At 43.3% G+C, this 27,711-nt stretch overlaps 1 protein-coding gene across 1 annotated transcript; it reads left to right on the top strand.

Annotated features, from left to right (window-relative positions):
- The first annotated feature begins 220 nt into the window (after positions 1-220).
- Positions 221-27,711, top strand: SHC4 (SHC adaptor protein 4). The gene is made up of 12 exons (XM_041418680.1): positions 221-998; positions 7,899-7,969; positions 13,913-13,976; positions 14,866-14,985; positions 16,020-16,073; positions 18,436-18,487; positions 18,832-18,958; positions 20,971-21,151; positions 22,465-22,525; positions 23,907-24,086; positions 25,558-25,811; positions 26,508-27,711. The coding sequence occupies exons 1-12, from the start codon at positions 426-428 to the stop codon at positions 26,661-26,663; spliced, it is 1,893 nt and encodes a 630-aa protein (XP_041274614.1). The 5' UTR covers positions 221-425; the 3' UTR covers positions 26,664-27,711.

Below are 27,711 nucleotides of genomic sequence, written 5' to 3'. Positions count from 1 at the left end.
GCCGGGCACCTTACGGGGTTCATGCCGGTCTGAAAATACGTTTGGGCTTGTAGCTGTCTTGCTCTGCTTTGTGTGGAATATGCTTGAGCTTTCGCTGCAGCCAGGACTCTGCAATTATTGATGCTACAGCTGTGAATCTTCAGAGCTAGGTGGGATTTAGTGCCTGGCTTGAGGCAGCAATGAAGGCAGGTTTGGATAGTGGCTCTTCATCTTTCCTGTATGCTGCTTTTATTTCTGCTTACAAAATGCCAGATGTCCATGCAGTTTTAAGCCTTGATCTTTGAGGAAAATAAACCATTCAAGAGGGAGTCAGCAAAAATATCCAATAGGTTTCTGTTTTGAAAATTGACTTGCTTGATTTCCATATAATTTATCTACAAGAGCTAATTTATGCAAGAATATCCAGTTACAGACCTGCCAAGGCTATGAGAGAACGCAGCCAGCAGAGCCTCGGTGGACACGTCCTGTATGTAGGGTTATTCAGACATCCAGGAATGCTGCACAGGGCTAAGTACAGCCGGTTCAGGAATGATTCCATAACCTCCCTAGATGAAGGTACACAAAATACGTCTTTAAATATCAAAGGTTCTTCCTCCTCTTCCCATTCTTCAACACCCAATTTACTGACAGAAGATGTCTCCTTGGGGCCACAGGACACCTGCACCACGCTGTGCACGCTGATCCCCCGGATGGCCAACATTAAACTTGCCAACCCGTCAAATCTGCCGGGCCTGAAAAGCTTCTGCCTGGGAACCAAAGAGGTGCCACGAATTAAACTCACGGAGTGCGTTACCATCCCGAGCAGCCCAGCCTCGCCTGAGATCAGCTGCCTGTCGGCCTCGTACCCCCAGCCCGAGCTGGACAAGCTGTTCCCAGCGCCAAAGGCAGCGGGGGACTGCGCTGAGGAGGCCGCTGCTGTGGGCAGGCAGGACAGGGGCCTGGCCCAGAGCAGTGACAGCACGTACAGCCAGGAGCCAGGAACCACCTACAGCGTGCGGGTGAGTACTTCTCCATGGGCTTCCATTCTCTGACAAAGCAAACAGCTCAGCTGGCTGCTGGGTGACCTCCATTTTCCTGCCTCTAGAGTCCATGCCCCAAACCAGTGAGTTCTCCCAGTATTTCCTATCTTCTGGTGTACACAGGGCTGTGGCATTGCGCTGAGGGAGCTAAAAGCACCCCAGCTGCTTCCAGAGGTAACACAACATCCAGTTCCAAAGGACTGTCTGTAGACTCTCTGAGGAGTGCTGCTGAGCTGCAGCTAAAACGGGTTACTCTGCATGTTGGAGGGAAAAGGAGGCCCATGAAAGGGCCTCCCATCCCTCGCAGAGAGCGGCTCCAGGCATTAGGTGCGTTCTGGCCCATGCTGCTGACATATTTGTCAGGGAGGCTGTGGGGCAGGTGTTGCCCATGTTGTATTTCCAGTATGGTTTTCTGCTGGTCTTCCTTTTGTGGGCAATATCTCAGAAGGGGGTTCACTGGCAGGAGTACCACAATGCAACAGGGAGATGTTTTTTCCCTTCATCTTCCTGGATATGTTTCTCCTATAGCTGTGGGCCTGCAGGAACCAGCCCAAGGAGAGCTGCAAGAACACTGCGGACATGTCCCAGCCAAAATCTTGGTGTTTTTTTTAACTAGCCCTTTCAATAGCAGCAGCAAATTGGTAAATAAGTAACATGGGGGTCCGGGTGTTTCAGCATCAGGGGATGTGCAAGGTGAGAGCAGGAGCCAGGTACTCATTTCCCCAGAAACCAACAGGCTTCTTCAGGATTTGGTGATGAAGCCTCAGAAGGGCTGGGAAGTGGCCAGGGCTGCAGCATGGCAGGACCACGGTGCAGAGGGATGGTCTCACCTGAAGGCAAAGTGGGGCCAAGAGACCAAGGGCTGGGCGAGCTGCTTCCAATCCTTACCCTCTAGCCCTGGCCCTTGCCCTCCCTCCTGTGTGTTTGGAGGCACACACTCTCCCCATGCAGCTTCTTGTGCCCTGTTGGGGTATGGGATTACTGGGATCTCCACAGAGACCCTATTAGGAGGCAGGTCAGGTCTACGTTATTGGGACTGCTGCTGCCAGAGATCTTTGGCCTTAGCAGCTTAATCAGAGTATGAGGAGGATTCAGCAATTACATGGAGAGGATCTACAGTTATTTTAGAAAGACAATAATGAGGTGAATCAAAGAAATGTCGTAGGGCAGAAGCTGTCCCCTGCAGACTGGACTGAGGCAGGAAATTTCTTGGTGTTATTTTAAAAAGGGGCCATGCTGGGCCCATTGCATCCCCTGGGGAGGCAGCTGTGGCTGGGCTTGACTGGTGGTGACAGGGCACCTGTGTCACAGCCACGTGTCACCCGGGCCTGCTGAGGAAGCTGAGACCCATAATAGCACCTGGTCCCCCAAAATGCTCCCAAAGGGCAAGTAACAAAGAGCCCAAATACTAATATTTTAAGAGAAGCCTGGACAACTCATGCTGTTGTGTTTCAAAACATACTTTGTATGCAGATTACTGCAGCCTTTACAAGGGGGATATTTACCATGTCCTTGTTCTACCCGTTAAAAACCTTCTACCCATTAAAAGCATCCTACCTGTTAAAAACCTTCCCACAATGCTGCCCATCTGGAGCCGAGCTTGTCTTTGAATAGTACCCATAGTGGTCATGGCACTTATCTTTCGTGCTGGTGTTTATTATGGCTGTGATGAGCCTGAGGAATATTCCAAGAGGCACTTGCTATCCTCTCTCTTGCTTGTTGGGGAGTGCCAGGGAAGTGGCTGCTGCTGAGAAGGAGGATAAGCTCTGTCTCTCAGCACTGTCCTGCATCAGTGGTTTCTCTGAGAACAGCAAGGATGATGTTTACTGGATCTAACATGGAGTAAGGCTCTGTACCTGAGCTTAAATCAAAGCATGAGTCTTTGAAAGATGATTGGTTTTAAAAAAATATTTAACTAAAATATGAAAAGGAAATACTATTGCCAGATACTTTAAAATAATATGGTAAAGGTTGTTTGCAGCATCCTGTGTCTTAAAGGGCTTTTAGCAATGTACAGGTTGATCCTCTCTACTGGTTTGATGGTGAATGCATACAGATATGAATGATATGCCATCATATATGTCTAAAATCAGTCACATGTCTCTAGATTAAAAGGACCCTGACCATTTCCAGCATGGTAGTTCAGAGTTACGTGAACTGCACCCTGAAAGCACACGTGGGCACCAGTGCCCTGCACAGTGTCCCTGGAGGATGTGACAGGTCAGCCTGGAGCTCCTTGCCTCTGTGCGGGGAAGGGGGTCCAGCGCAGCCCTTTCCTGGTCCTAGGTTGCCACCAGCGGCTCTTCCATGTTCAGGGCAGGGAAATATTGTGGTATTTCAGCTGCAGCCACTTCCGTGGCCCCGGAGAGCTGCTGTGCATGGCCCGCGGTGGATGAATGACTACACGCGTGTGCAGGGCCGGGCTCTCGCAGGAAGGAGACGGGCTCGGTGATTCACGGCTTCGGAGCCGCAGCTGTGAATCATGAGCCGGGGGTGCCGGGGCGGTGCTGGCTCTGCCGGGCTCGGGTTTGGGGTTTGGAGTTTGGGCAGCCCTGCAGCCTCATCCCACGGGAATGCGGCCCGGCACCGCCTGCGGGGCACTCGCCTCTCCGGGAATCGATCCCTCAGGAACCTGCGTGTGTTCAGGCCGTTTGCTTTATCACAGCCGGAGAACAGGGACAGGGTGGGTTGGAGCGATTCTGTTAGAGACCTGGCTTGAGTGCAGTGCTGCAGAAAGTGTTCTTTTTCAGAAAACAAAACTAAAATATTTCTATATGTCTGTATTTATGATTTTTCCCTGGGGCTTCCCCCCCCCCCTTTTTATTATTTTTCCCTGGGGCCTCCCCCCCCCCCCCAGGATATATTTAAAAATTGAAAACCTGTGAATGAAAGGGTCAGACTTTCCCCAGAAAAAATTTCATTTATCAAAAGCTGTTCTTCACAAAAAGCCCTGGCTTGCTGCCCTCAGGGAAGAGGCTGTGCTGCGTGGGCATGAGGAGCGGAACAGACCAAGGGCCTGTCTGTCTGTCTGTCTGCCTGCACCGCTGCTGCTGCTGCAGGGGGGAGATGAGAGCAGAGCAAGAACATGAGGAGAGTTAGGCTAGCACTGACAAACTACTGGGAGGGTGTAGGTTCGTGCTTAATGATCTTTAATGGGCTCTCTTAATCCTTGAAGGTAGCTAGTTGTTTTCCAGCTGGTTCTGCCTGGATTTTGTGCTGTCTCACAGGTGCCCTGGGGCTACCACCCACATCTGCAGCGGTGTGCACTGCTGCACTGCTGCTGTGGGCTGCCTTGGCCTCTCTGCTTCCTGTGGTGGGGATGGCAGAGGTTCTGCTGGCTTTGCTTTAGGATCTGGATGGGGTTGGTGTTTGCTGGAGGAAACCAGTGTGGTTCAGACTGAGGAATGAGCCAATTGAATGTCTGGCAGGGCGCAAACCTGGGCCAAAGATCTTCATTAGCTGCCTGACTAGTGGCAGCTTACAGAGTTACAGAGCACTCACCCCAGCCCAGTAAGCCCTGCTGTGTGAGGCAGGACGAGCAGCTGAGCTGACTGGCACAGTGCAGTCTGTGTGCTGGCAGGAGCAGTGCCACTGCCAGGGGAGCTCTGGTGGTCCCTGCTTTCCAGCGGACACAGTGCCTTTCTCAGCCCAAGGCTACCACAGGCACCATCTAAGGAAGGGCTGAGAAAACTTCCTTACAAAAACTACACTAATCATGCTTTGCTCCTTCCTCACATCCCTGGCTGGCTTCTGGTGTTGTACATGGAGGGAAGACATCACTTTACCTTCCTGCTAGCGTGAAAGCAGAGAAATCTCACAACAGCCTCCTGAGCCTGGCACTCTGCATTGTCCTGCCATGTGCTGCTTATTCACAGGGACCCTGCCTGGTGCCTTCTCATCTCCTCCCCTCATCCTGTTTGCAGTCGCTTTCTGTCATCTCACGTAAATAGATGTGAGAAGGTGTGTGCATCTTCAATAACTGCTGTTCTCTCCTGGTGGTGTGGGGAAACGCAAGCCAGCCCCAGATCACCCTCTGTGCTCAAACACCAAGGGACAAAGCAGTCCGTGGTGCCAGTGCTCTCACAGCCCTTTGCAGGCAGATGGGATATCTCTGCACATGTTGCCGTTAGTGGGGCCATTCCCTTTCCAGCAGGGGCCAGTGAGTATTTCCTTTCCCTCCCTTCCTAAGAGCTGCTGCTTGTCTTGGCAAGAGCTCTCCATCCTGCTGCTGACAGAACAGTGGGTTCAGCATCCTCTTTCATTAGTGATGTCAGGTCTTCAGCACTTGGCTTGTTTCACTGTTGCTGTTCTATTTTTCTATAGGTAGCTGAATTCTGCAGTTACATCTGTGCTTGTTGCCCCCGGCTGGTTAGTGCACCCTTGGGCCTGTGTCCAGCTTCCCCCAGCTTGCCTAGCAGCTCAGTGAACTGGGCCTTGCCCCTCTCTGTGGGCTTCAGAAGATGAACACCCCTCCCTGAACACCACCTTTGGACCTGGTTTTCACAAAAGCGCCTGGTGAATAGCTTGCACTGGAGCAAGAGCTGTGGGCTGCTGTGCCTTCCACTCCCAGGCACCTGTGGTTGCTGCCCTGCTCATGTTTTCTTTAACCTTCCCTGCAGCAGGAAAGATGGAGCTGGCCTTGACCCTGCATCACCAGAGAAGCCCATTTATGTTTTCCTGGCATGTGCTGTTCGGGGTGTACAGGGTGGGGAGTGGGGCATCAGCTGAACTGGAGTTTGGGTGCAGAAGTCTCTGAGACAAACATTATCCTTCTCTTATGCCTTCCCCTTCCTGTCATGCATTGGTTGTGCTGCTTCTCATATTTTGCTATGGAAGGGTTAATATTTTTGTTTATTGTTAATTTTTTTCCTCCTTGGAGAGCATCTTTTGTTTTCTTGAATAGGCTTCTGGTATCCCATTGTCCTTTTGTGTGCTCCATAAGCTTCTCCCAGGCTCTGTGACCCTGACTTGCTCTGCCCCAGCCCCACATTGTCCCCCTGCCCAAGGCTCTGCTGGTTCTCTGTGCCCTCGTACTGCGATGTGAGGGTTCAGCCATTTCCAGCTGTGCCAGTTCAGATAACCAACGACAGCTAAAATAAATGAGAGATGCAGTGAGGTGCCATGTTAATGCACTTCCCTACTCAGGCTTTTAAAGGGAAAAAAAAAAGGTCTTTTGTGAATCATTGATAAGTTCAGCTTCACTCAGGGTCACTTATGCAAAAACCTAATATTGATTTTTCATCTTTGCTTAGAGTAGCTTCCCACGCATCTGTTCAGGATGCAATGGGGACTCACTTGTCAGCATATGACTCACCTACTTCTCTAAATTTTTCTTTTTTCAAGGATAGAGGAGCAGCCAACCAGCTTACAGGATGCTTGACCTTATACTGTAGGATCAGAGGTCGTTGCTGTGCTACAAGCTGGGGCTCTAGACATATTTTCCACATTTGCTTTGTTCCTGTTAAGCAGGAATATCTTTAACAAGGCAGCTAGCTCTCAAAGTCATTAAATGTTCATTAGGGAAGCAGTTCTGCCAACCTTTCAGATTCTTATTGATGTCCTTCCAGGTCTCTGACCTAATTCTGGAGTTCTCCCAAGGGTTACATTGCTATCTGTAAAAAAAGCAAAATAGGGATAATACAATTGTTGTGGAATCCCTGACTGCACATATGACATTCTCTTTTTCACACACTTATTTCTGAAAGTCTCCAAAGCTGAAACAGATACCTAAATCCAACCCTCTCTGAATGGCCCAGTAGAAAAATTGATTTACAGGCAAAGTGAGGCAGAGGAACTAAATATGGTACCTCTCTCTGACACAGAATGCCTCCTCCATCCGTTCAGATAAGGGACAGAGTATGCCTGACCCTGCCTGGGTTTTCCAAGTTGTCTCTTTGTCCCAGAGGCTTTGACTTCCTGCAGGAGAGGTCTGCACAGGCATGCTGTGACTGCAGCCCTCGGGCACTGTGTGAGCACTGCAGGATGGTCCCAAGAGGAAAAATGAGAGAGCCAGACCTGTGCCAGCCTGTTGAAATGAAGGGATCAGACTGCTTCAACAACAGAGAGATTGACATCCATAGAAATGCTGAAGGATTAGTAAGATATGGTTGGGGATATTCCATCACATCCTTGATATTTCTGAGAATTAGTATTATACAAATCCCAAATGAGTACAGAAAAAGGCTCAGCTCTGTCCCATACAACAGACATGTGGCAGTCAGCCTTTAATTTAAAGCAGGTCAGTTTATAGTGTAGGCTCTTAAGGGCTGTTGCTATGAGCTGGAATTGCAACTTCACATCCTTCATCTTCTGCAGAGGTTATTTGTCATCAGACATGTAGCAGTGTGGAGCCAGTGGTTTTCCTTGTGGCCTGTAATGCCTCCTACTCTCTGAAGGGACACTCAGCTCTTCTGCATGGGGGCTCTGAGTGCATTGGTCTCGAGGGGCTTCCAGAGCCTCTCTGCTCCTGAGGACTCTGTTCTCTCCAGTATTTCCTCTTGTATTCCTCCCAGCTCAGTGTCACAGGCTAATAAGTGAGAGTAAGCAGAAATGGAAAAAAAAAGGAATAATTGGATTTTGTATCCCCAGAGTGCTTTGCCTTTTTTGTTTTTTTTTGGTTTTTTTTTTGGTTTTTTTTTCCTTTTTTTTTGTGCTATGGTGTTTAAGCCATTGGTATCTTTATTGCTCTTCTCTACACTTTTAGTAAAACAAGATCTATTTAGGAAGCAGCTTTAGGATGGCTGATTTGATTTTCCATTTAGACTGTGGTTCTGCATAAACTTAGTGGACAATAATCACATTTGCTTCCTCCTGTGATCCTCCTCTTACTTGTGTACCAGATATTAACAGTCCTCCCTTTTCTCTTTCTGTTTTCCATAGTACATGGGCTGTATTGAAGTGCTGCAGTCAATGAGATCTCTGGACTTTGGCACACGAACACAAGTCACCAGGTAGGTGGTGTAAAACTGAGATTCAGACCAAGAATGAAAAGCCCAAGTGCTAATTTTTGTATAAAGCTGAGGGTGCGTGCCAAGCTCCGAGACAATTCTGAATAGGAGTTTGCATGTTTTGTTTTGTCTTTTCCTAAGTGATGATTTGAATTATTTGATCATTACAATAGGCTATTTGCATTGGAAAATGAATTGTTTCAGGCACAGACGTAATTTCTCTCCCAGTGCTTGCTCAGAGAGCCTCCCCCTGCAGTGGCAGCACAGAGCAGACATCCGCAGCCAGCTGGGGACAGCAGCAGCTGGGCTGTGCACGCGGCTCAGCGCTGCCTGCACGGCTCTCCCAGGCCACGGGGGAAATCCACTGGTGCTGCTGGGCCAGGCTGGAGAGCCAGGACCCTCATGGGTCTCTCTGTCACGCCTCTTCCCACCTGATGCAGAAAGTGCCATCAGTCCCTCAATCCAGCAAGGTCATCAAGGAATTTTTATCAGATGTATGACATCGCTTGACCCCATCTGCACCAAGACCAGCCTCAGCTGGAAGTGGAATCACAAGGAAAACATGTTGAAATACAGCTGTTTCCATCTGTACTGCAAGCCTAAGTTTTTAGGCTGCAAATCAGAAAAAGATTAATGTTTCATTCTCAGATACAGCTGGGGATGTGGTTAAAACATGAAATATCTTGTGGTCTTTTGAGAACTTTGCAACTTCTATTGCAGGTTATTGCCAGTTTCTGGGTGTAGATTGTTAGTACTCCTGTGCCTGTGGGGTGGCTGAAATGTCCTATCAGAAATAGAAAAGCACAATTTTCTTTTTTCATTTATTCTTGTAAGTCTGGCAGTGCGGGAGTGTTTGAATTTTCAAAACAATCACCTTCTCTCCAGCTCTGAGTGCTCATGGTCCACCAGTCAGGACAAGTGTCAGGCAGCCCCAGCAGCCTCTCAACAGCTTCTTGGAGAGGTGGGTGGCTGCAGGTTGTCTTCACCTGGCCTTAGGCATGTTCCCTTGTCCTCTCAGCTGCTTTTCTAGCATAGTTCGTGATGAGGATGCCAGGAGTGTGGTTGAGGCTTTCTGTGCCTGCCCAGCTCTTTCTTCCTGCTGGAGGGAGATTTTCAGATGCTGTTTTGCTTCTTCAAGTTTGTATCCAAAAATTCATGGAGAAAGGAAACCAAGGTGAAGGGATTAGTGTTACATCTATACCTGCTGGCTCTCAGACTTACCAGCTGAAAGGAAGTGAAAAACATGAATCCTTCAATGCCTATAGACTTCACTTGAAAGCTGTCCTGTTTGTTTTATATTCAAAACCAGCAGTTATTGACATGTACAACTGGTATAAGCACACACTCACCCAGTTCCTGCATGTGTGTATGAAGAAGTGCCTGAGATACCAATATACTTCCCTCAGGCAGGTCCTTCACACACCAAGAGCCATGTAGTGCACCCAGCCCAGGCCAATGTGTTCTTCACAGCTCAGCCAGAGGGCAAGGTTATCTCCTGCTTGCAAGAGGTGTGTGTGCTGCTGTGCTAACAGAACAAAGCTTTGGCTGGTTTGTCAGGAAAATAATGAATATGAATTACTGCGTGACAAGAGCTTGCCAACTTAAATTTGGGCTAGATAGTAAGGTTTTGTTAAGCAGAACTGTGTCAAAACTTAACAATGGAAATGTTTCCATCACCAAAAAAAAAATGCCACTGCTGACCTTAACGGGCTCTTTTGTGCATGAGAAATTCAAAACTTAAACTGTTTGCAAACCAAATGCTGAAGTGCTGAGCTCACACATGCAGACTTTAAAGTTCAATCGATGACAAGCTGACTGGAGCAAAGATAACATTGATTATTCCCCTATTGTTCTCTCGGGGGAGTAAGTTTATAGACACATGCACAATGCACCAACCAAGGAGCTGCTGGAAATTACCCCATTTTAACCATGCCTGTTATTTGAATTGGGGTAAAAAATATTTTTACTTTGATGGCATTTCATTAAACAAAGAGGCATCTTCTGTTTTAAAGTGATGTAGAAAGGGTCTCTAGTTATGTCTGCATCCTGCCTTGCTTTATGTGTATGTACATGCTTAGTTACCTCATGGTATCTAAAACTGAAGATACCATGATATTATTACACTGATATTATTACCTTTCTCATGAATGTTGGAAAGATCAACAAACTCTTGTTTGCCAAAGTGCAGTGAGGAGTCCAAAGGAGTTTACATGGAGAATTTACTTTCTGTTTGCTTGCTGGACTTGCATTTTCAGTTGCTTGGCAGGCACATGGTCAGGGAAGGCAGAAAGTGGCCTCTCTGGTGCTGACCATGGGATGCAGAGGTGCTGTGTGGCCAAATGACCACAGCACAGCAGGAGAAGGGCTGGGCACTGAGGTGCTTTTACCCTCGGTGGCTGTGGGGAGAGGAGGTTGGCAGAGGAGATTCCACTGCAAGTTTTCCAGCTCTGCTGTTGCCTGCCCATGACCTGACTTTTCTTAGGGACATCACTCCCATTTTGCAGAAATCTGAGATCTCAAACTCCATGTAGATGACCAAAGTAACACCAAAAAATAACAGTAAGTCTAACAGGTTCTTCTGCTTGAGGGTCTTTGTATTTTTTTTTTTTTTTTGTAATGGTTAACCTAATGCTTGCTGCTCTGGATACAAGACATGTTTGGGTTGTCACCCTTGTGCTGTGGCAGGTCCTGCCTTTGCTGGACCCTAATGTGTGCTTCTCTTGTCCAGCCATTCAGCTCTTTTCCTCTTACACATTTCCCACTTCTGTTAAATCAAGCTGGTTATTAGTCATCAAATTTGGGCATTTCTGGGAAAAGAGATTCTGTATCTTGGATTGGGGCATTAACTTGCAAACTCGAAAATGTTCAGGCAGTGAGGGGTGAGGGGTGTCTGAAATGTGCAGCCAGGGAGGGCTGCTGGAAGAAGGCTGACTTTGTTTGGAAGATTAATTTCAACTTTGTTGAGCCACATAATCCCTTTCTGTTACATGGTGTAGGCAGGGCCCTAGATGCTTAAAAGCAAATCCTCAACAGCATGCTTGCTTGCTTACATCAGCCCATCTTTCGTCTTTTATTCTCGTTTTGGGGGAACAATAAACAAAGTGGCTCAGTGTTCCTGCCCACAGACACCCTCCCTCAGGGGCACGCTCTGGGAGCTGCAGGAGCTGTGTCTGCCACAGGTCTCACTCCAGGCTGCGGATCCAGGGAAAACCTGTGGACTGTACTTCTGAGTGGGCCTGAAAAATATCCCAAAAAGCTGGTTTAAAGACTTATGGATGCCAAAAATGGGTCACTCATTTTGGTTTATCATGTGTGCATCCAGAGTTTCTTTTCTTCCTAGTGTGTGGTGCAGGTTCTAGTTTGTGGAAATGACTGCATGTAAAAAGTGTTCAGTTTTAGCAGCGAGTGTTACCAAACTCCTGCTTTTCACACCTTTCAAATAATATTTGTAAAGTTTTGTTAGATCACTTAGAAAATCACCCAGGAAGAATTGTCTGTACAACTATTTCCCCTACCAAAGACAGGTAATAGAAACTATTAAGTGGAAATGGTTTGCTACTTTTTGGTTTCTTTTTACTGGACAGTTGCTTCAGAGCATGGTGAAGTGGGCAGCCACCACACTGGCTTGTATGAGGACAGGCTCTGTGACTGGCAACTCTGCCTACAACTCTTGATTTCACATGGGCTGCCTGATGTGCAATAACTCATTTGTCACCAAAAGAGACAACTTCCCTGTTTTCCCGATTTGTTCTGTATCTGGTTTTCTTTCTAGGTAAGGCTAGACTTGAAGGCTCCAAGTAGCCTTAATGTCTTGGCTCTGATTTTAATTTCCTTTAATATTGAATGAGAAGATGAGTTCTCATTTTCCAAGCTGAATATTGGAATCTGCAAGATCATCCTGCAGGATGCCTTCCTCTTTTTTTTTTTTTTTTTTTTTTTTGGGTCATGTTTTTGCCTTCGTTCTGGTAACAGCTGAATAAAACAGGAGCCAACCAAGAAGGGTATCAGAAATTTGCTTAATAAAATATATTTTCATTTTTTTTTTTTTTTTTTTTTTTTTGGTCATGTTTGGCCTTCCTTCTGGTAACAGCTGAATAAAACGGGAGCTAACCAAGAAGGGTATCAGAAATTTGCTTAATAAAATATATTTTCAGTTGTGTAGGGGAAGTACTTTGCTTTTAAATGCTAAGAGGGTCAGTGTTTAAAAGGCTGGGTTTCTGATCTTGTGTAACCCACAATGAGGCCCCTTTTCTTCTCTGCTGTTTTCACTCAGAAAATATCAATTATATGTTGCTGTGGGTGAGGTCTCCATTCATTTGACAGCATCCAGGTTGAATTTCTCAGTGTGTTCCCTCAGTGTGTATCACAATCTCCAGTGCTTCCAGCACTCAGCCACTGGTGTGGCAGCTGAGGGGCACTGAGCAGTGACTCTGGGGTTCACCCGTGCTGGGCTGGCTTTGCTTCCTCTCGCATCTGCAGGGTCCTGGGGACCACACTCCTCACTGAGCACTCCTTCATGGGACACACCTGGCTGGAGCCTCTTGTCGTTGTGTGGTCTCCTGACACTTTTCAGCCCTTCTGGACTAAATACTTCTCAGGAGGTGAAGGCCAGTGGTGTTTTCCTCCCACACACACGCTGGGATCTGGAAACAGACAAGATTTCCCGACCAGCTTGTTTCCTAATTACCTCTTTGGATAATAATTCAATAATACAAACAAACAATTAAATGAACTCCCTTCCCCTTTGGAACCAAATAAAATCCCATCTTTGGAAGGTAAATCTGAATTCAGCCACAAGAGAGAGGCTGAGAACACTACAGTCCCTGTGGGACAGGGCCAGGGCAGCAGGAGACGCCAGGGCTGCGGCTCCAACCGGGATGTCCAGGCAAGGCTATGGAAACTTGCTGAGCACACCCCAGCCCATTTTCCTGTTGGCTTCAAAGCAGTAGCTATCAGTGAGGGAAAGGCTGTAGCTGCCAGCAGAAAGGTTTTGTCCCAGCAGCTGTGCTGACCTTGACCAGGGCCATCAGTGCTGTGCTGTGTGTCCAAACCAGTCACTTGCCTGAGCAAAGGCCAGAATGTGCCTTGTTCAAGTGTGGAAAACAGGCACAGCGCAGCACTCTGTCATCCTGTGTGGATTTATCTTTCATCTAGAAATGGGCACTGTGTGTGCTTTATGCCTCACCCTTCTGCTGCCTGAACTGAGAGGAACCTGCAGAGGAGAATGGGTGGCTAGAGAGAAGGTCTAGTTTGGGACATTCCTACCAGAGATGGGAAGATATGGATTGATAGCTCTGAAACGGAACTGGAGAAGCTGATTTTACATCCCAACCCCTCCACTGTTGTTTGGGTTATTGTGTTTTTTTGGATTTTTTTTTGAGGAGGGGTATTGTTTTGGGTTTTCTTCTGTTGTTTCTGTTGTTTTTTTGTTGTTTTTTTGTTGTTTTTTTTTTTTAAAAAAAGAAATCCCAAACCCCAGAAAGTCAATCAGAGAACCCAGCTGGGCTCACTCAGCATGCACCTGCTGTGCTAAATAGGAAGGATTAAGCAGGGAGGACCCCCTCCTGCCATGCAAGGGATCTATAAACCATTCTGAAAAAAAGGCTTTGAAAGTATTAGGTTGCTTGTCTTCTGGTTGAAGTTTTTTCATTAAATAAATTTTCATAAGATCAAATGGGTGGGTTTGGTAAAGAAAAAAATACAAACCAGGCTGCTGAATCACTGTATTTTGTTAAATAGTTCTTTTGCTTGTTTTTTTCTGTTTTTTTTTTTTTTTTTTTTTAACAGTGGGAGGAAAGAAGAAGGAAAAACAACTGTGAGAGACCTTCCAGAAGATTTAAGAGTTTATAAGTGGGCCGATAACAATAAATTGCAGAGTTGCTGGCTCTGTTACAGATGGTGCATGTGAAATGATCCAATGGTTTGTGCTGTATTTTTTGTTTGCAGGGAAGCAATAAGCCGACTGTGTGAAGCTGTGTCGGGTACAAATGGAGCTATAAAAAAGCGGAAGGTAAATCCTGTTTTAGCTCAGCAATTATTTTTCTATATCTGCTTTTGATAAGCTGGATACATGATTCTCTAACAGGCTTCAGTCCATGCTGGAATTAGTGCATTTTAATCCATCTGAACTCAGCCTGGATAACATGGAAGTGCTGGTAGCAGTGTGTTTAGCCTGTTTGGTCTGGGGCTGAGGCTCTGCCCTACTTTATTTTTCTCAGGATTAATGCTTTGCCCAGAGTTCCTGCTTCTACCAGCCCTTGCAGTGCATGATGCTTTATAAGTTTTAAGCTTTGACTGCTAAACTATTGGAATTGGGTTGGTTTTTTTTTTTTGGTTTGCAAGAGGGAGCTAATTCACTGGAAGATTATCTGCTGCTTATTTATATATACAAAAAATTAAACACATTAAACTAAAATGGCAGTGTGCAATGGATTTTATTAAGTGACTGGGATGCAGTGAGGGGCAACATCAGTGGTTGCTGTTGGGTTGTGTCCAGCAGAACTTACAGATTTTCTTCTGTAGCTGTGGAGCTCAAGAGGAATGAACTTGCTCCTGAAAGAGGAATACATGAGATAATTTCTTGCTTTACTCAGAAACACTTCATCCTCTGGAAACAAAGAAGAGTTCAGAAAGAAAACTGCACATTCTGAATTACTGAGCCAGCTATAACATTTAGCTCACTGGGATTTTTTTCCCCATTATTGACATAAAAGCTATTCCTACCAGTATTGCATTCAGAGCTGATGTTTGTTAGAAGATCTATTTGCATTTGATCAAGCCATTATCCTTGCTCCATTGAAAGTCTCAACAAGATACCATAAAACCTCCTTGACTTTCATATGTTTCTGCCCCTCACAGACTGGGCTGACAACCTCTTTCTTTTCCTTCTTTGTTCAAAGCCTCCAGTGAAGTTTCTGTCTTCTGTACTTGGCAAAAGTAACCTTCAGTTTTCTGGCATGAACATAAAGCTGACCATTTCAACAAGCAGCCTCACTTTGATTAATGCTGACACGCAGCAGGTAGGATACATGTAATCAGTGTCCTTCTCTCCATGCTACAGTTTTGTCCTCATTTGTGGCCTCTGAGGGAAGGCTGTGCCTGTCGAAGGGAATGCAGCACCCTTCAGCAGACCTGTGCATGCCTGGTGAAGCTGAATTTAAAAAACACTTTGGAGGAATTGACATACAGCACAGGTCCTTTTTGTTCATGATGGTGTGTTCCATGGGGAGGGATCCTTGAGCACTTGGCAAACTGTTTCTCTGGATGTGTTTGCCTGTAAAGTGCCTAATAAACAAGGCACTAGTCCTGACTGTAGTTTCTGACAAGTCCTAGGAGGAAAAAAAAAATTGATATAGTTATTAAGTCAGAGCTTGGCTTTGGTGTCATTCAAAGCTATTTTACAGCTGGATAGTACATGTGTACAATCAATTATACTGTGTAAAGACTTTAGGCTCCATTGAGGTGTGTTCCTGAGAGCCTGGGTTTGCTTGGAACTGGGCTGTGCTCCCTTCCTTCTTGGCAGATATGATAAGGATCTTTGTCTTGCCCACCTAATTCCTCCCTCAGCTGTTGGTATCACTCCCTGAGTGATCTCATCCCGGGCCAGCAGCAGGTTTGGCTCCAAGCTGGAGCAGGGGAACATCAGGGAGGTCATTTTGGCTCACTGGCTCTGAGGAATGCTGCACTGAGCTGGTGCCATGCTGAGCATCAAGGGGCTCTTAGGGGTTTGTCTGTAGTGCAGAGGTCTCCTGTCCATTGCACATCTGTTCCAGGAGGGGATTAGGATACCAGGTTTTCCTTCCTTTTGGGTACAAGAAGTGGGTGGTTGAATTAATTCTGAAGACCCTTTAAGGAAGATTACTCAGGGATCTAGACATTGCTAAACATGAATAGGTAGTGTAAAAAATATTCCTATTTTTATCTCTTTCCTTCCTAAATGATACATGCATAAATTAATAAATGGGATTGTTATGAGTTTACTTGCTTGTTCTGTTCTGATCTCTTCTAACGTGTGGCCCAAGAGCATATTTAATTAGCCTGTTATGCTTTTCAGATTATTGCCAACCATCATATGCAGTCCATCTCATTTGCTTCTGGAGGTGACCCAGTAAGTATTGATTTATAAAATATACTTCTGCAGGTGTAGTAAACTCATGTAATAATTGTTACCTGAAAATGCTTTGCTTCATCCTTTCCTTCCACAAGCACTAACAGAGTACACTGCACTTCTGGATCATGAGCAATAATACAAGAAAACTGGGGGACTGACATTGAAAAGGAAACGTGGAATAGTGACTCAGTGCTTATTTAATAGATACATAGTTAACTTTCCTGTTGCCCATCAGTGAGTGTCAGTCAATTCAAAAGCCCTCTGACTTGGGGATCTGAAAATAAGAATGTGAACATAGGAATTGATCAGTTCAGTGGTCCCTGTGATCCAATTCCAATACCTGTCATAAAAGCTGTCAGCACTGGCACCTCTAAATTTTTAGATTAATTTTGACTCAAGCAAACAGCTCCTATGAGACAGATATAGCATAACCACCTTCTTCCTGCAGACAGGGCTGTTCTTCCTAGTGTCACTGCCATGCACTCATGGATGTTTTCAAGTCGGAGGGTTTTTATTCTGTTCCAGACTCTTTACTGTAATGATTGTAAGCAGCAACCCAGATTGCATCTGTCTGGATTGGATAAGTAATTCCTTGGGGCTTGTTTACCTTTTTAGTGTTTTTTATATTATTATCCTGCACTGGTCTTGCACAGTGACTTCAAATTTCAGAGGCTACACAGGGCTGGGTTTGGTCAGTGCTTAATGGCAGGGCCAGCAAGAGATGTGTGTGCACACAGATGTGCTGCAGGAAATGGGCTCGGTGGAGCAGCTGCTGACACTTCCTACTGGAAGGATAATGTAAAATAGAGGCCTTGCTCATCAGTGGTAACTATAAATCTAATGGCCCTTCACATAAGAGGCAATTTTGTTGTCTTGTTCAGGTAATTTTTTCAAAATTCCCCTTTCATTTAAAATGGGACACAGTTTCCACAGGACCTGTCTTTCCACCTGCCCCACATTCAGGGTCTAAGTGAAGTTCAGTGTTGTTCTCGGCTGTGAAGGAGTAGCAGTATTCTGCCTGATAATTAAGCCTATTCTGACTTTATTTTAAAGCAAAATCATCCAGGCATCTACATAAATATAAAAAGACAAAAAATACCAGGTGCTGCTCCAGTTACTTGAGTTTCTAGTCACTCCCTAGATCTGATTTATTTTAAAATATCTATCCTGAAATATTTATGAACTTTATGAAAAACTTGAAAAGAAAAGGAAGGAAATTGAGTTCACTAGACACATAAGAAATATTTAGCTTGCTTTGCTTTACTGATATTAACTTTAGAGATTTAAAAAAAAAATCTAGGCCAAGTTCTGCTGGCCATAAGACCTGCCTCTTGTGTCATTCATTGTGAATTATTAAATGATTGTTTTTGTGCATATTGCAAATGGGGCCTTGTTTCCTGCCAGCTGATTGCATCTTCTCTCAAGAGAACCATGCCTTTAAGCTGTGAATTGCATTTTCCCTGTCCCACCTTAAAGATCCAAAATAACAAAATGGATCTTTAATAATTAAAATAATGTTATTCATTACCTCACCAATTTGACTGTAACACTGAATTATCAAGCCACTCTTTGCTTTTGTGGTATCATTAGAAATGTTAATTTTTCTAATCCAGTTCCCTTTTCAATTTGACTAGAAAAAGAGGATTATTTCAGTGCTGGCTAGAAAGAGAATCAGAAACAGAAAACTGATTATACTGAGGTTGTCTGATCTCAGCAGCAGCTTTGAGATCCAGAGTAATTTAACCTGATTGTAGCTAGACTAAAATTGGGCAGGAGCAATTGAGATCAGATACCCATTTTATTCTGCGTAATTTTAAAGTTTAACTTTTCTCTAAGATGCCTTCAAAACTCAATCTTATTGCTACCAATTGGGACCACTGGAAACTCGTCCTTTGCAGTATGCTAGCACTATTTTATCTTCCATTGATTCTGGCAGGGACTGTCCCAGCCAAAAGCTGTGAGCAGCAGTCACACAGCCCTGATGTGTTACATGGGAAAGGCTGTGAGCTCCATGGGAGCAGTGGAAGGAGCAGCACTGCCTGGGCACCAGTTGTGTTTCTACTCCTGTTGCAGAGCTGGAATTGAACACATGGTTTATTCAAGACCCAAAGAATGACAAATTGTCTAGTGCATTTTTTAGAAGAAAAAGAATATGGGACAATTGCTGTGTTGATAGCCACTAGTGTGTCATTGATATTTTCCTTGGCTTACTTTGCTTGTACCTCTGGTTGTTTTTCCCTGAAAGAAACGTGCACTTTAAAGCTAAAAATGTATCTATCTGTATGCAATTGCTGTGCTGTGGTGGTAGGATTGTTCATAATTACAATATTCAAGACATTTGTTGTCTTCTTTCCTGTAGGATACAACAGACTACGTGGCATATGTAGCAAAAGACCCTGTTAATCAGAGAGGTATTGAAACAAGCTTCCAATTGTTATACGTGTTTATATGATTGCTTTATTTGTATGTAACAAGGAATTGTTTGAGTTGCAAAATAAGGAAGCTACTGAACTCAGCTCAATACTTTGTACAATTTCTGCCTTTGCTGTATGTATAGGGGTAATAATATGCAGGCTGTGGCTTTAAATGTCATGTTCTTTGTGCAATGAAGTGGGAATCTGCAGGTCAGACTAAAGCTGTACTAGCTGCTGCCTCCATGGAGGGGTAGGAGCCTTGCCATAAGCAATATAGCTTGAGTCTCTACTTTCTGGTATAAACTGCATTTACTTAATTAAAGTAAGGTGTCTCTTTTCAGCATGCCACATCCTGGAATGTCCCAATGGGATGGCACAGGAGGTGATCAACACCATAGGGCAGGCTTTTGAGCTGCGGTTCAGACAGTACCTGAAGAACCCATCTAGCCTGGTTACATCTAATGAAAGGTCAGCACATTCTCAGTCACTTAACTGGCAGTTTCCTTCTCTTTAGTACTTTTCAGGAAAAAGTACACTACAAAGAGTGAACCATAAGTAAGATGCTTTGAATATGCTTTCTGGACACAGAATAATTCAAATGTATGCCTGTATGTGCAGTGTATAAGACACTAAAATTAGCTTACTCCAGTGAACTCCATTGATTTTTGTGACATTTGTACAGGTGCAGAACACAGAATTAAGCTGTATTGTTCCTTAGAGAAAGCAGCCTTATTTTAAGTCATGCAAGTTGAACAAATGTTCAAATTACTCTGCCCAAGTAAGTTCAGCTCTATAAATAGCAGACACACACATACAGACAGAGACTGAGCTCAGTCCTGACCTGTGCCAAGCTTAAGCTTGCTGCAGCTCTGGAAAGTGTGTGGTGGGGAAAAAAGCCATTTTGATTCACCTTTCTGCTATTCTGCTCATGTTCTGGCAGCAGCCTCAGTTTTCACCTGGCACAACTTACATCAGCCTCATGAACTGAAATAAACACAGCCACCACCTGGCATTTTAAAGTGTGAAGCCCTGTCCTCTGCACATTGCCTGAAATACAAGGCCTAGATTAGTTTCTGGACCACAATTCCCCATTTCAATTACCCTCCTTCCATTGCACTGGGGACACAATTCTTGCTCTAATTTGTGGCTCTCCTCACAGATTAGCCATGCCTATTTTTCTCAGGCTTCTTTTTACTGTAACACCAAATTTGGTTGCCTGCTACTTCTCATGAGTAGGTAAAGCTGTGGCACTGCTTACCTGCACCCTGAGCACAGCAGTCCTGAGCAGGCAGTGTCACTGGAACAGGGCCTAATGCATCACAGCAGAGCTGGTTTTATTGCATAAATGCAACTTCAGTTTATATTTATTTCAATGTGTATGGTGGTTCTTGCCATTCCACGGCTAAAACTGGGCTGATTTTCCTGGGGAAAATAACCAGAGGAAAAGCCTTTTATTCCTAAGAAATCCTGCTAGGTTATGCCACAAGCAGCATAGGAGCAGGGAGAAATGGAACAGGGTAATTAGATTTCCTCCTTGAGCATAACCCACAGCCAGCCTCTGAGAATGGTCCTTGGGCAGAGGAGTCGGATATTGCTGTGTGAATGAGTCACTCCCTTCCAAACAACTATGAATCACATAATCAAATACTTGCACTGCATATCACATAATCAACTACTTGAACTTTATCTCTTTCCTGCTCATGGCCTTTTATCCAATTATACTCTTGTTAATCAGAGAAGTAAGATTTGAGATGAGTTTTTTTTTATTTTGGGACCGGAGACAGTACAGGAAGCACCTAGTTGTTTTGCAGTGTATCAGCTGTACATTTAAACTATCATTATTCTGGTTTAGCTCAAAAAAAACATTGTGTGCTCTTCTTCGTGTCATTCAGTGTTCCCTTCAAGCTGAGCCAGAATATTGATTGTGGCTATTAAAATCAGGGTAAATGTCTCTGATGAGATGAGCCTTTTGGGTTTTTTTGGGTTTTTTTGGTAGTAATATTTGATTTTCTAGAATAGTTGCAGGCTTGTCTGACTAAATGCCATGATGTTTTAATTTTTCTCTTGAAGTCTGGCCACCCCCCAGCAATCTCTAGATTTACAGAGTTCAGTCAAGAAGCCATAAGAATTAGTTTTATGGTCAGCATTTTGATACCTTAATGAACAATGTGTTGGAATTCCTAAAGTTTCAGTAGATTCCTCTTACCTTTTCTTTGACTTGAAAATATATCTGGACTGCCTGGTGCTAATGAAATGGTTGTTCCTCCCTTTATCCCAAATGGCCATAACTATTTTTAATTCAGGAAGAAGTAACTGGAAGAATAAACAGCTCTGAAAGTTCCAGCCCAAAGCCCTTTACAGCCTCCATATGGTGGATTTGTGTACCGTGTGTTGTGCAGACACTGCGGATGTTTGCCTACACTAGAAAGCAATTGATTACATCAGAAGCTTCTTTTTTTTTTTCCCCATATTTTTTTCAGTGAGGCAGCAAATGCTAATGGATCAGCTGGGAATTCACAGGAGAGGGAGGATCATCATGAATATTACAACGAAATTCCAGGGAAGGAGCCTCCCACCGGTGGAGTGTTAGACATGCGGATGAAAGCGCAGACAGACCCCAGGGCTAAGTGTCCTGTCCAGTGCAAAAAGCAGTATTGCTCAGTAAGTACAGCATCTGCTGGGATAAATATTCACTGCCTATTATGGGAATGAATAATAAAATGTTTCTGTGGTGTTAAAGCATGGCATTAACATCAGAACCAGGTCCTGATTATCCTGGGAAAAGGTTTTTTTAGGCTAGATTTAATGATGCTTAGTACATAATTGAATCCCAAAGCACTTTCTGAATATTAACTGGTTTGTCCTCAGAGTACTTTCAGGAGACCAAGTAATATTCCCTTGTTCACTCATTAGCTCTGAGAAGAAAATAGATACCAATTTAAATGGCTTGTTGGAGAGAACATCTGCAAAATCTGGGACCTCCTGGCTCCCTATTCTGTGATCTAATAAATATTTCATCCTGTCCATTATGCTCTACAACTTATACATACAACGTTGACTGATTGCAATATATATGCAATATTCATTACTCTTGGATTGTTTCAAGAAACTCTGTTAAATCAGCAAAAGATATCTGTGGCTCTTGTCTGGCATAGTGGGAAATAAAAACCAATCAGGGAGTAAAACAAGCCAAGCTCAGACTGGCTGCACAGATTTCAGTCTGCTGTGTGAGGCCTTGGGAGCACCATCATTTCCTCACACAGGAAAGAAGGCACCACCACTTTGCTCAGAGGGAGCACACTCAGATGTGCCTGCTGGAATCCAGTTGGCTCTGTCTAAAAACTTGCTGCTCCCAGGTGTTAGTTGTGTCTGGTGGCAACTGCTCCTGGGCTGTGTGTTCCTGTGCTACTGCTCCATCCATTTTTTGCTGACATGAACCATACTCTGCATATCAGGTCCCCACCTCCCCAACAGTTCTCCAATTCTAAAAATGTTTTACTGTATCCAGAGTTTGCACCTGATGCTCACCAGTGTTGTTGCACAGAGTTACCCTGCAGGTAAATGCCAATGCCCTTTTCCCATGAGGTGTTACTTTTTGGTTTTCCTTTCTCTCTCAGTGCTGCTCAAACAATTTAGTAACCAATTCACTTTCAAACCATGATACTTGTAGTTGATTTTATGATGAGGGACACTTACTAGAAAATCTGAGCTTTCTTACCTAGGAGTTATACTGTATATATACTAAACATTAGATACATAACTGGGCAGTTATGACACTCAGGTTGGAGTCCAGATGTGACATCTAAAGAAAGAAGATTATCAGTGTGAAATGTTATTTGAGGAGATGGGATTTTTTTGGTGAAGAACATGTTTAATTACCTGTATGTCTATTAACTAATGCATGGATGTTTTGAAGTTACCTGAGTTTTTCTAGGGGACTGCTTTATGTGACTGATTTTAAAATTTTTCTACAGACAGGCAGTCCAACCTTCATCAATATATATGAAAATTGTCCAGAAGAAAACAAAACTGTGGGTATGTACTCTCTTTTCCTTCTCGTGCATATGCAGAATTAACCAGGGCAGGCTGCCTGGAAGAGCTGTCCCTTGGCTTTCAATACAATGGTGAAAAGTGTTCTACTTAGTGGGTCATTTTTAGTTCCCTAGATGGAGGGCAGACAAAAAAGCCTTACAGCTTTTCTAAAGGCCACTAATCTATCTTCATGTCTGCTGGCAGACTTACTCATTTTACTTCTCATGATACTGTACAGTAGCTCTTTGTTTTTTTAATTCTCTTTCATACTCTTTGTTGTTTTATTCCCTTTCTTCATACCATTTGAAAAAGGAAGACACTTCATTACTTATCTGTCTCTGAATATATCCCTTCTCCTACAAATGCTCAATGAGATCCAAAGTATCAGCATCAGTTTTTTCCAACAGAGCCTGGCCCCTTGGTTCCAGCATCCCTGGCTTCTCAGTGGGACTGTGCCCTTCCCCTGCCTTAGGCAGCTTTGTACCCAGAATCAATTTGCCTTTAGCAAAGTCTGCTCTCAGGGACCCCAGGAGATCATCAGCCTCCATCCCTTTCTGGACTTCCTTTGCCACAGCTGATGCCCTGAGCACATTTCCTCAGCTCCTCTCTTTCACTGCACAATGAGGTCCTTTCTGAATTCCCACCTGCACGGCTCTGAAGTGATCCATTACACTGTCTGTAGGGGATACTTCAGTTTCTTGTGTTATTTCCAATTCAAGGAAAGGAGAATCAAATGGTTTCTACAAAGAAAGGGTGAACAAATAAAAGAATGAATGAATAGATCTATGAATAAAACGTTTGTTGAAGAGCAAAAATATGCCTGCTATTTGGCTAGCTGAAGTGCTATTATTTTCATACCCTGTAGGGGATATTCTGTTATCCTGTTCCTAGGCTTGGATCCTAACCTGACAGATGTGGCTTGGGCTCTCCAGGCAGAGCCTCAAAGCACCAATCTCCTCCATCTCTCCCTTCTCCACCAGAATAGCAAGAGAGAGAATTGCTCAGCTTCCCACAAGCTCTTTTTGTGGTGCAGAGGGGAAGGAAAAGGTTTTGAAATAAATAACATGTATGGTTTGTGTTTCTGTAGAGGCATATGTATTAATTTCTTTCCAGTCTGTGGGGGGTGCACTACTGACATTGAAGGAGAACTGGACCAGTGCAGAACATTTCTGAAAACTTCATTCTAATTACTTTTGGACATGGTACCTTCTAGACATATGGAAAAATAAGTTCATTTGCATTTTTATTTTCCTTCTGAATTACTTTAGTGGGCTATAAAAAAGAACATCATTCCTATTTCAACTTTTACAGTTACTTAAAGCTGAGTTAAAAAAAAAAAAGAAAAGTAATCTTTGCATACTTACATACCATATACTAATTACAGGTAATTGTGATGAGAGATCACAGAAGACAATAAAAGAGGCAACCTCAGTGAAACCTGCCTACAAAGCAGATCTCTTTGATGATCCATGTTACATCAACACCCAGTCCCTGCATTCTGCAGCCTGTGCAGCCCGAGGTCCAGCAGCAGCACAGATCCCTGGGAGCCCTCTGCGCCAGGCCAGTAGGTTCCCTTTGCCATGCCATACCTGTCTAAGCACTGCTAGGAGGGGGGCTTCTCATTTCTCTGCATGCAGAAAGATCTGGGATTTCCATATGAAATATAGAAAAGATGGGGGAAGAAATCTATCCTGGTTGTTCTTTTTCCTTGTTAGATTCAAGAGAAAAGGGATTAAAGAGCAGAAACAGTGATGGTAAAAATGCAGAGTAACCTTTCATCTTCTGTAGTTCATTGGTGACAATGAAGGGAGTGCCACAGGTATTGAAAAGCAAGTCTTTAGGATGATGGGAGCTTGGGACTGCACATTGCCTCAAGGAAGAGGCTTCTCCTGTATGTTCTAGGTTTTAACCACTCTAAGGTGGAAATGACCTCAGATGCCTTTGCTTCACAGGCAGTAGCATGCAAGGCTAAAGTGGGATTATTGTGACTGTCTTTTCTCATCTCTTCCATAAGTGACCATTGAATCTCATCCAATAATTTCTAAATCAAACAGTTTGACCTGTGGTATCAATTATATGTATGTCCAAACTTGATTTATGGACTTAAAGTGGTGGATATCCGTTAAATGATTATATAGTTGCTACTGATTGTCCTCATTATTGAATATACTTTATTAGCTTTGCCTTTTATGGTTTCCCACTCAGTGTTTTCTCTGTCAGAGTTGGCTCCACACAAGAAAGTGGAAAAAGGACTGGACAATAAAGGAAACACAATAAAGAAATCTGTAACCATTGAGACATTTCCAACTTGGGACTGCCTCATGCTCTAAAAGGAACTGCCTATATCCTGAGGAGTCTTAGGTTGCACAATTCCATTGAAGAAGTGGTATCCCCTCATATTTTCCTTAGAAGAATCCTGCCTGTGAATCATTTGCAGTCTGACTGGCTATATCCCAAACCACTCAGTTTTTTTAGTACATTTGGTAATTGTTCGTTTTTTAACAGCAAATGCATCATGCTGTAATCCTTCCCTTCTGGCTACATTGGCTATGTTGTCTTACATTCCTGCACATAGCTGGAGCCACTCAACATGACTCTCCCAATGATCTGTGACAATCTCTTCAGAGCTTGTTAAGGAAGAAGGAAAAACAAGATCTTGAGGGGAAAAAAAAAAGAAAAGCTAAAAAGCCAACAAAAAATCTTGTTTTTACAGGGAAGATTTGACTTTTTCATACAAAGAAATGTAACCCCAAACTAGTACAGCATCAGAAAAATTCCTCTTTCTAATCCCTGTTGCCTAGCGACCAAAGGCTTTCCCATGTAAGGTAGGGGAAGAGGTGGTGTGATAATTTTGCCTAATGCACTGGAGGGTCATGAGCATTCATGTGTGCATATCCTTACAGTCTGTAAGGTTGGTTTGCTTCAAGACTGAATTGTTTGAATTTTTTAAAAGCTATTAAAGATATTGGCTTGCATCCTTTTAGGATGAAGTTTTAGGTGAAGTGTCCAATACATTCCCTTTCATTTAATTTTAGAGTTACCGGAACCTGTTCAGCAGAGTGCCACAAGCAACACAGCTGGTCTCTGTGTTCTGCCACAAATAAAGCAACAGCTAAAGAATGAAGATTGTTACCATGGCAAACTGAACAGGAAAGCAGCAGAGAGCCTCTTAGTCAACGATGGGGATTTTCTGGTACGAGAAAGCACAACGTCACCTGGTCAGTATGTCCTCAGTGGACTTCAGGGAGGGCAGGCAAAGCATCTACTCTTGGTGGATCCTGAGGGCAAGGTATGAATATTTCATATAATGAAATTTCAGCGCTGCTCAGATATTCCAATCAAAATGCATGGGTGCATTCCATGAAGTGAAAGTGATTTGATTCTATCCAGGTTAATTTAAATATAGCCAGTGGCTACAGTACGTTTGAAAGTTCAAAAACTTGTAAACACTGAAGTACTGTGGAAGTAGCAGTGAGGAACTTAAATACTGTTAGTCCAGGTGCTGATAATTAGTGTATACACTTAACACATTCTGAGAACAGTTAGTGTTAGAAAAAAATAACCCTATCTTTAATTATGAATTTCTGGATACAAAAAAGGTTTGTTGTTACTTCAATTCTACTTTCTTCTGCTCAGAAGAGCAGTCTTGAGTGACATTTCTGAAGAGAGAGTAAATCAAAAAAGTAATCCTCAATGGGATTTAGGGAAAAATATCTCTTTTCTGTGGAGAAAAATAAAAGGTTATTTCTTTCCCCTGTGCATAATCAGCCCTGTTTGACATACAATCTTTTTACTTTACCACTACTTTTCTTGTGAGCTAATGGTGGGCCAAAGGATAGATCTGAATTGCTGTCTACAGCCTAATGATCCTGCTCAAGTGAGTTCAGTGGTTTAAGCTTCTTTTGATTTTAATGTGTTAGCCTCATGTCCAGCTGGTTATAAGAACAATCTAACTTTAAATATATTCTTTTGCTCCTTCCACTAGGTGAGAACCAAAGATCATATATTTGATAGTGTGGGTCATCTTATTCAGTATCACATGGAAAATAATTTGCCAATCATCTCTTCTGGAAGTGAAGTGAGCTTGAAGCAGCCTGTAAGGAAAGAGAGTAATACGGGACATATGCAGTATCACAAATAATCCCTTGGATCTCACAAATCCCAAGACAATTCATACCTGAACTTTCTATTATGAAGACAAGTCAAAAAAGTATAGACTGCACTTTCTGCTGCTGTTCCAGAAGAAGCTCTTTTGTGTGTGTATGTATGAATATATGTATATGTGTATATCTATGTAGATCTATAGAGATCAACAAGCATAGTTATATAGATACATATAATCTTAATCTTAACAAAATTACACCTTCAGAGTGTGAGATTCATTTGTGAGAAGGTATTTTAGACATGCACAAATGTCACTTTCAAGGTCATACTGAATCAGTAACTATTTAAAAGCACAATTAAAACTCTAGATACAAAAGCTCACTTGAAAGAACTGCTGGAACATTAGTATGTGCCTTTTAGCATAGAATTATTGAAACCAATATTATTTATACTGAATTAGTTTTGGGTGGTTAAACAAACATGTCTATGCTTTTAACTATTTGCCAAAAACAAGTACAATTTGAATATTACTAAAATGTCATCTTCTTTCAATAGACACTAACAATTTCATTTTGCTTGTAACAGCACTTTACTAGCAAGTAATGTTTGAAATGAATGGCATTCACAATACAGAAAGGTTGTCCGGTTTCTTAATAATTTTTTGTCACTGTCTGACTACTCAGATTTGAGATTATGAACATTTACAAAGTTGAAATTAATATATGTAATATAATTTTGGAATAGAACTTGTTAAGGGACAAGCATGCTAGATCTTAATATTTTTGTCTTGCATATGATTTTACTATTATCACTTAATACTGGAAACATCTTTTTAAAGGTAGGCTGAATATATTTTCATTGATTACATAGTTGTTTACAAACTAGAAAAGCTGAACAAAACTAATGATACATTTTGGGAGAAAACTATTTAAAAGATGTTTGAACTTTGCATGTGTCCTTAGTCAGTGTTCTTTCCAAAACAAGATAGTTTTCCCCTCTTCACACAGAGTCCATTTGTTCCTAAACATGGAAAAATCTTTTAAAAGAAATCTATTAATTGTTTTGCCACAATAAATACTCTAAAC

The sequence above is a fragment of the Onychostruthus taczanowskii genome, unplaced genomic scaffold (genome assembly GCF_017590055.1).
Source record: "Onychostruthus taczanowskii isolate IOZ18803 unplaced genomic scaffold, ASM1759005v1 scaffold6, whole genome shotgun sequence".
In the NCBI taxonomy this organism is placed as follows: domain Eukaryota; kingdom Metazoa; phylum Chordata; class Aves; order Passeriformes; family Passeridae; genus Onychostruthus; species Onychostruthus taczanowskii.
The sequence above is the reverse complement of the archived record's forward strand: the minus strand, read 5'-3'. Positions and strand labels throughout refer to the sequence as shown.

Coding starts and splice junctions, on each gene's coding strand:
- SHC4 (XM_041418680.1), top strand. CDS start 426: ATGAGAGAACGCAGCCAGCAGAGCCTCGGTGGACACGTCCTGTATGTA. Junction 999..7,898: donor GAACCACCTACAGCGTGCGG/GTGAGTACTTCT, acceptor TGTTTTCCATAG/TACATGGGCTGTATTGAAGT. Junction 18,488..18,831: donor AGACCCTGTTAATCAGAGAG/GTATTGAAACAA, acceptor GTCTCTTTTCAG/CATGCCACATCCTGGAATGT.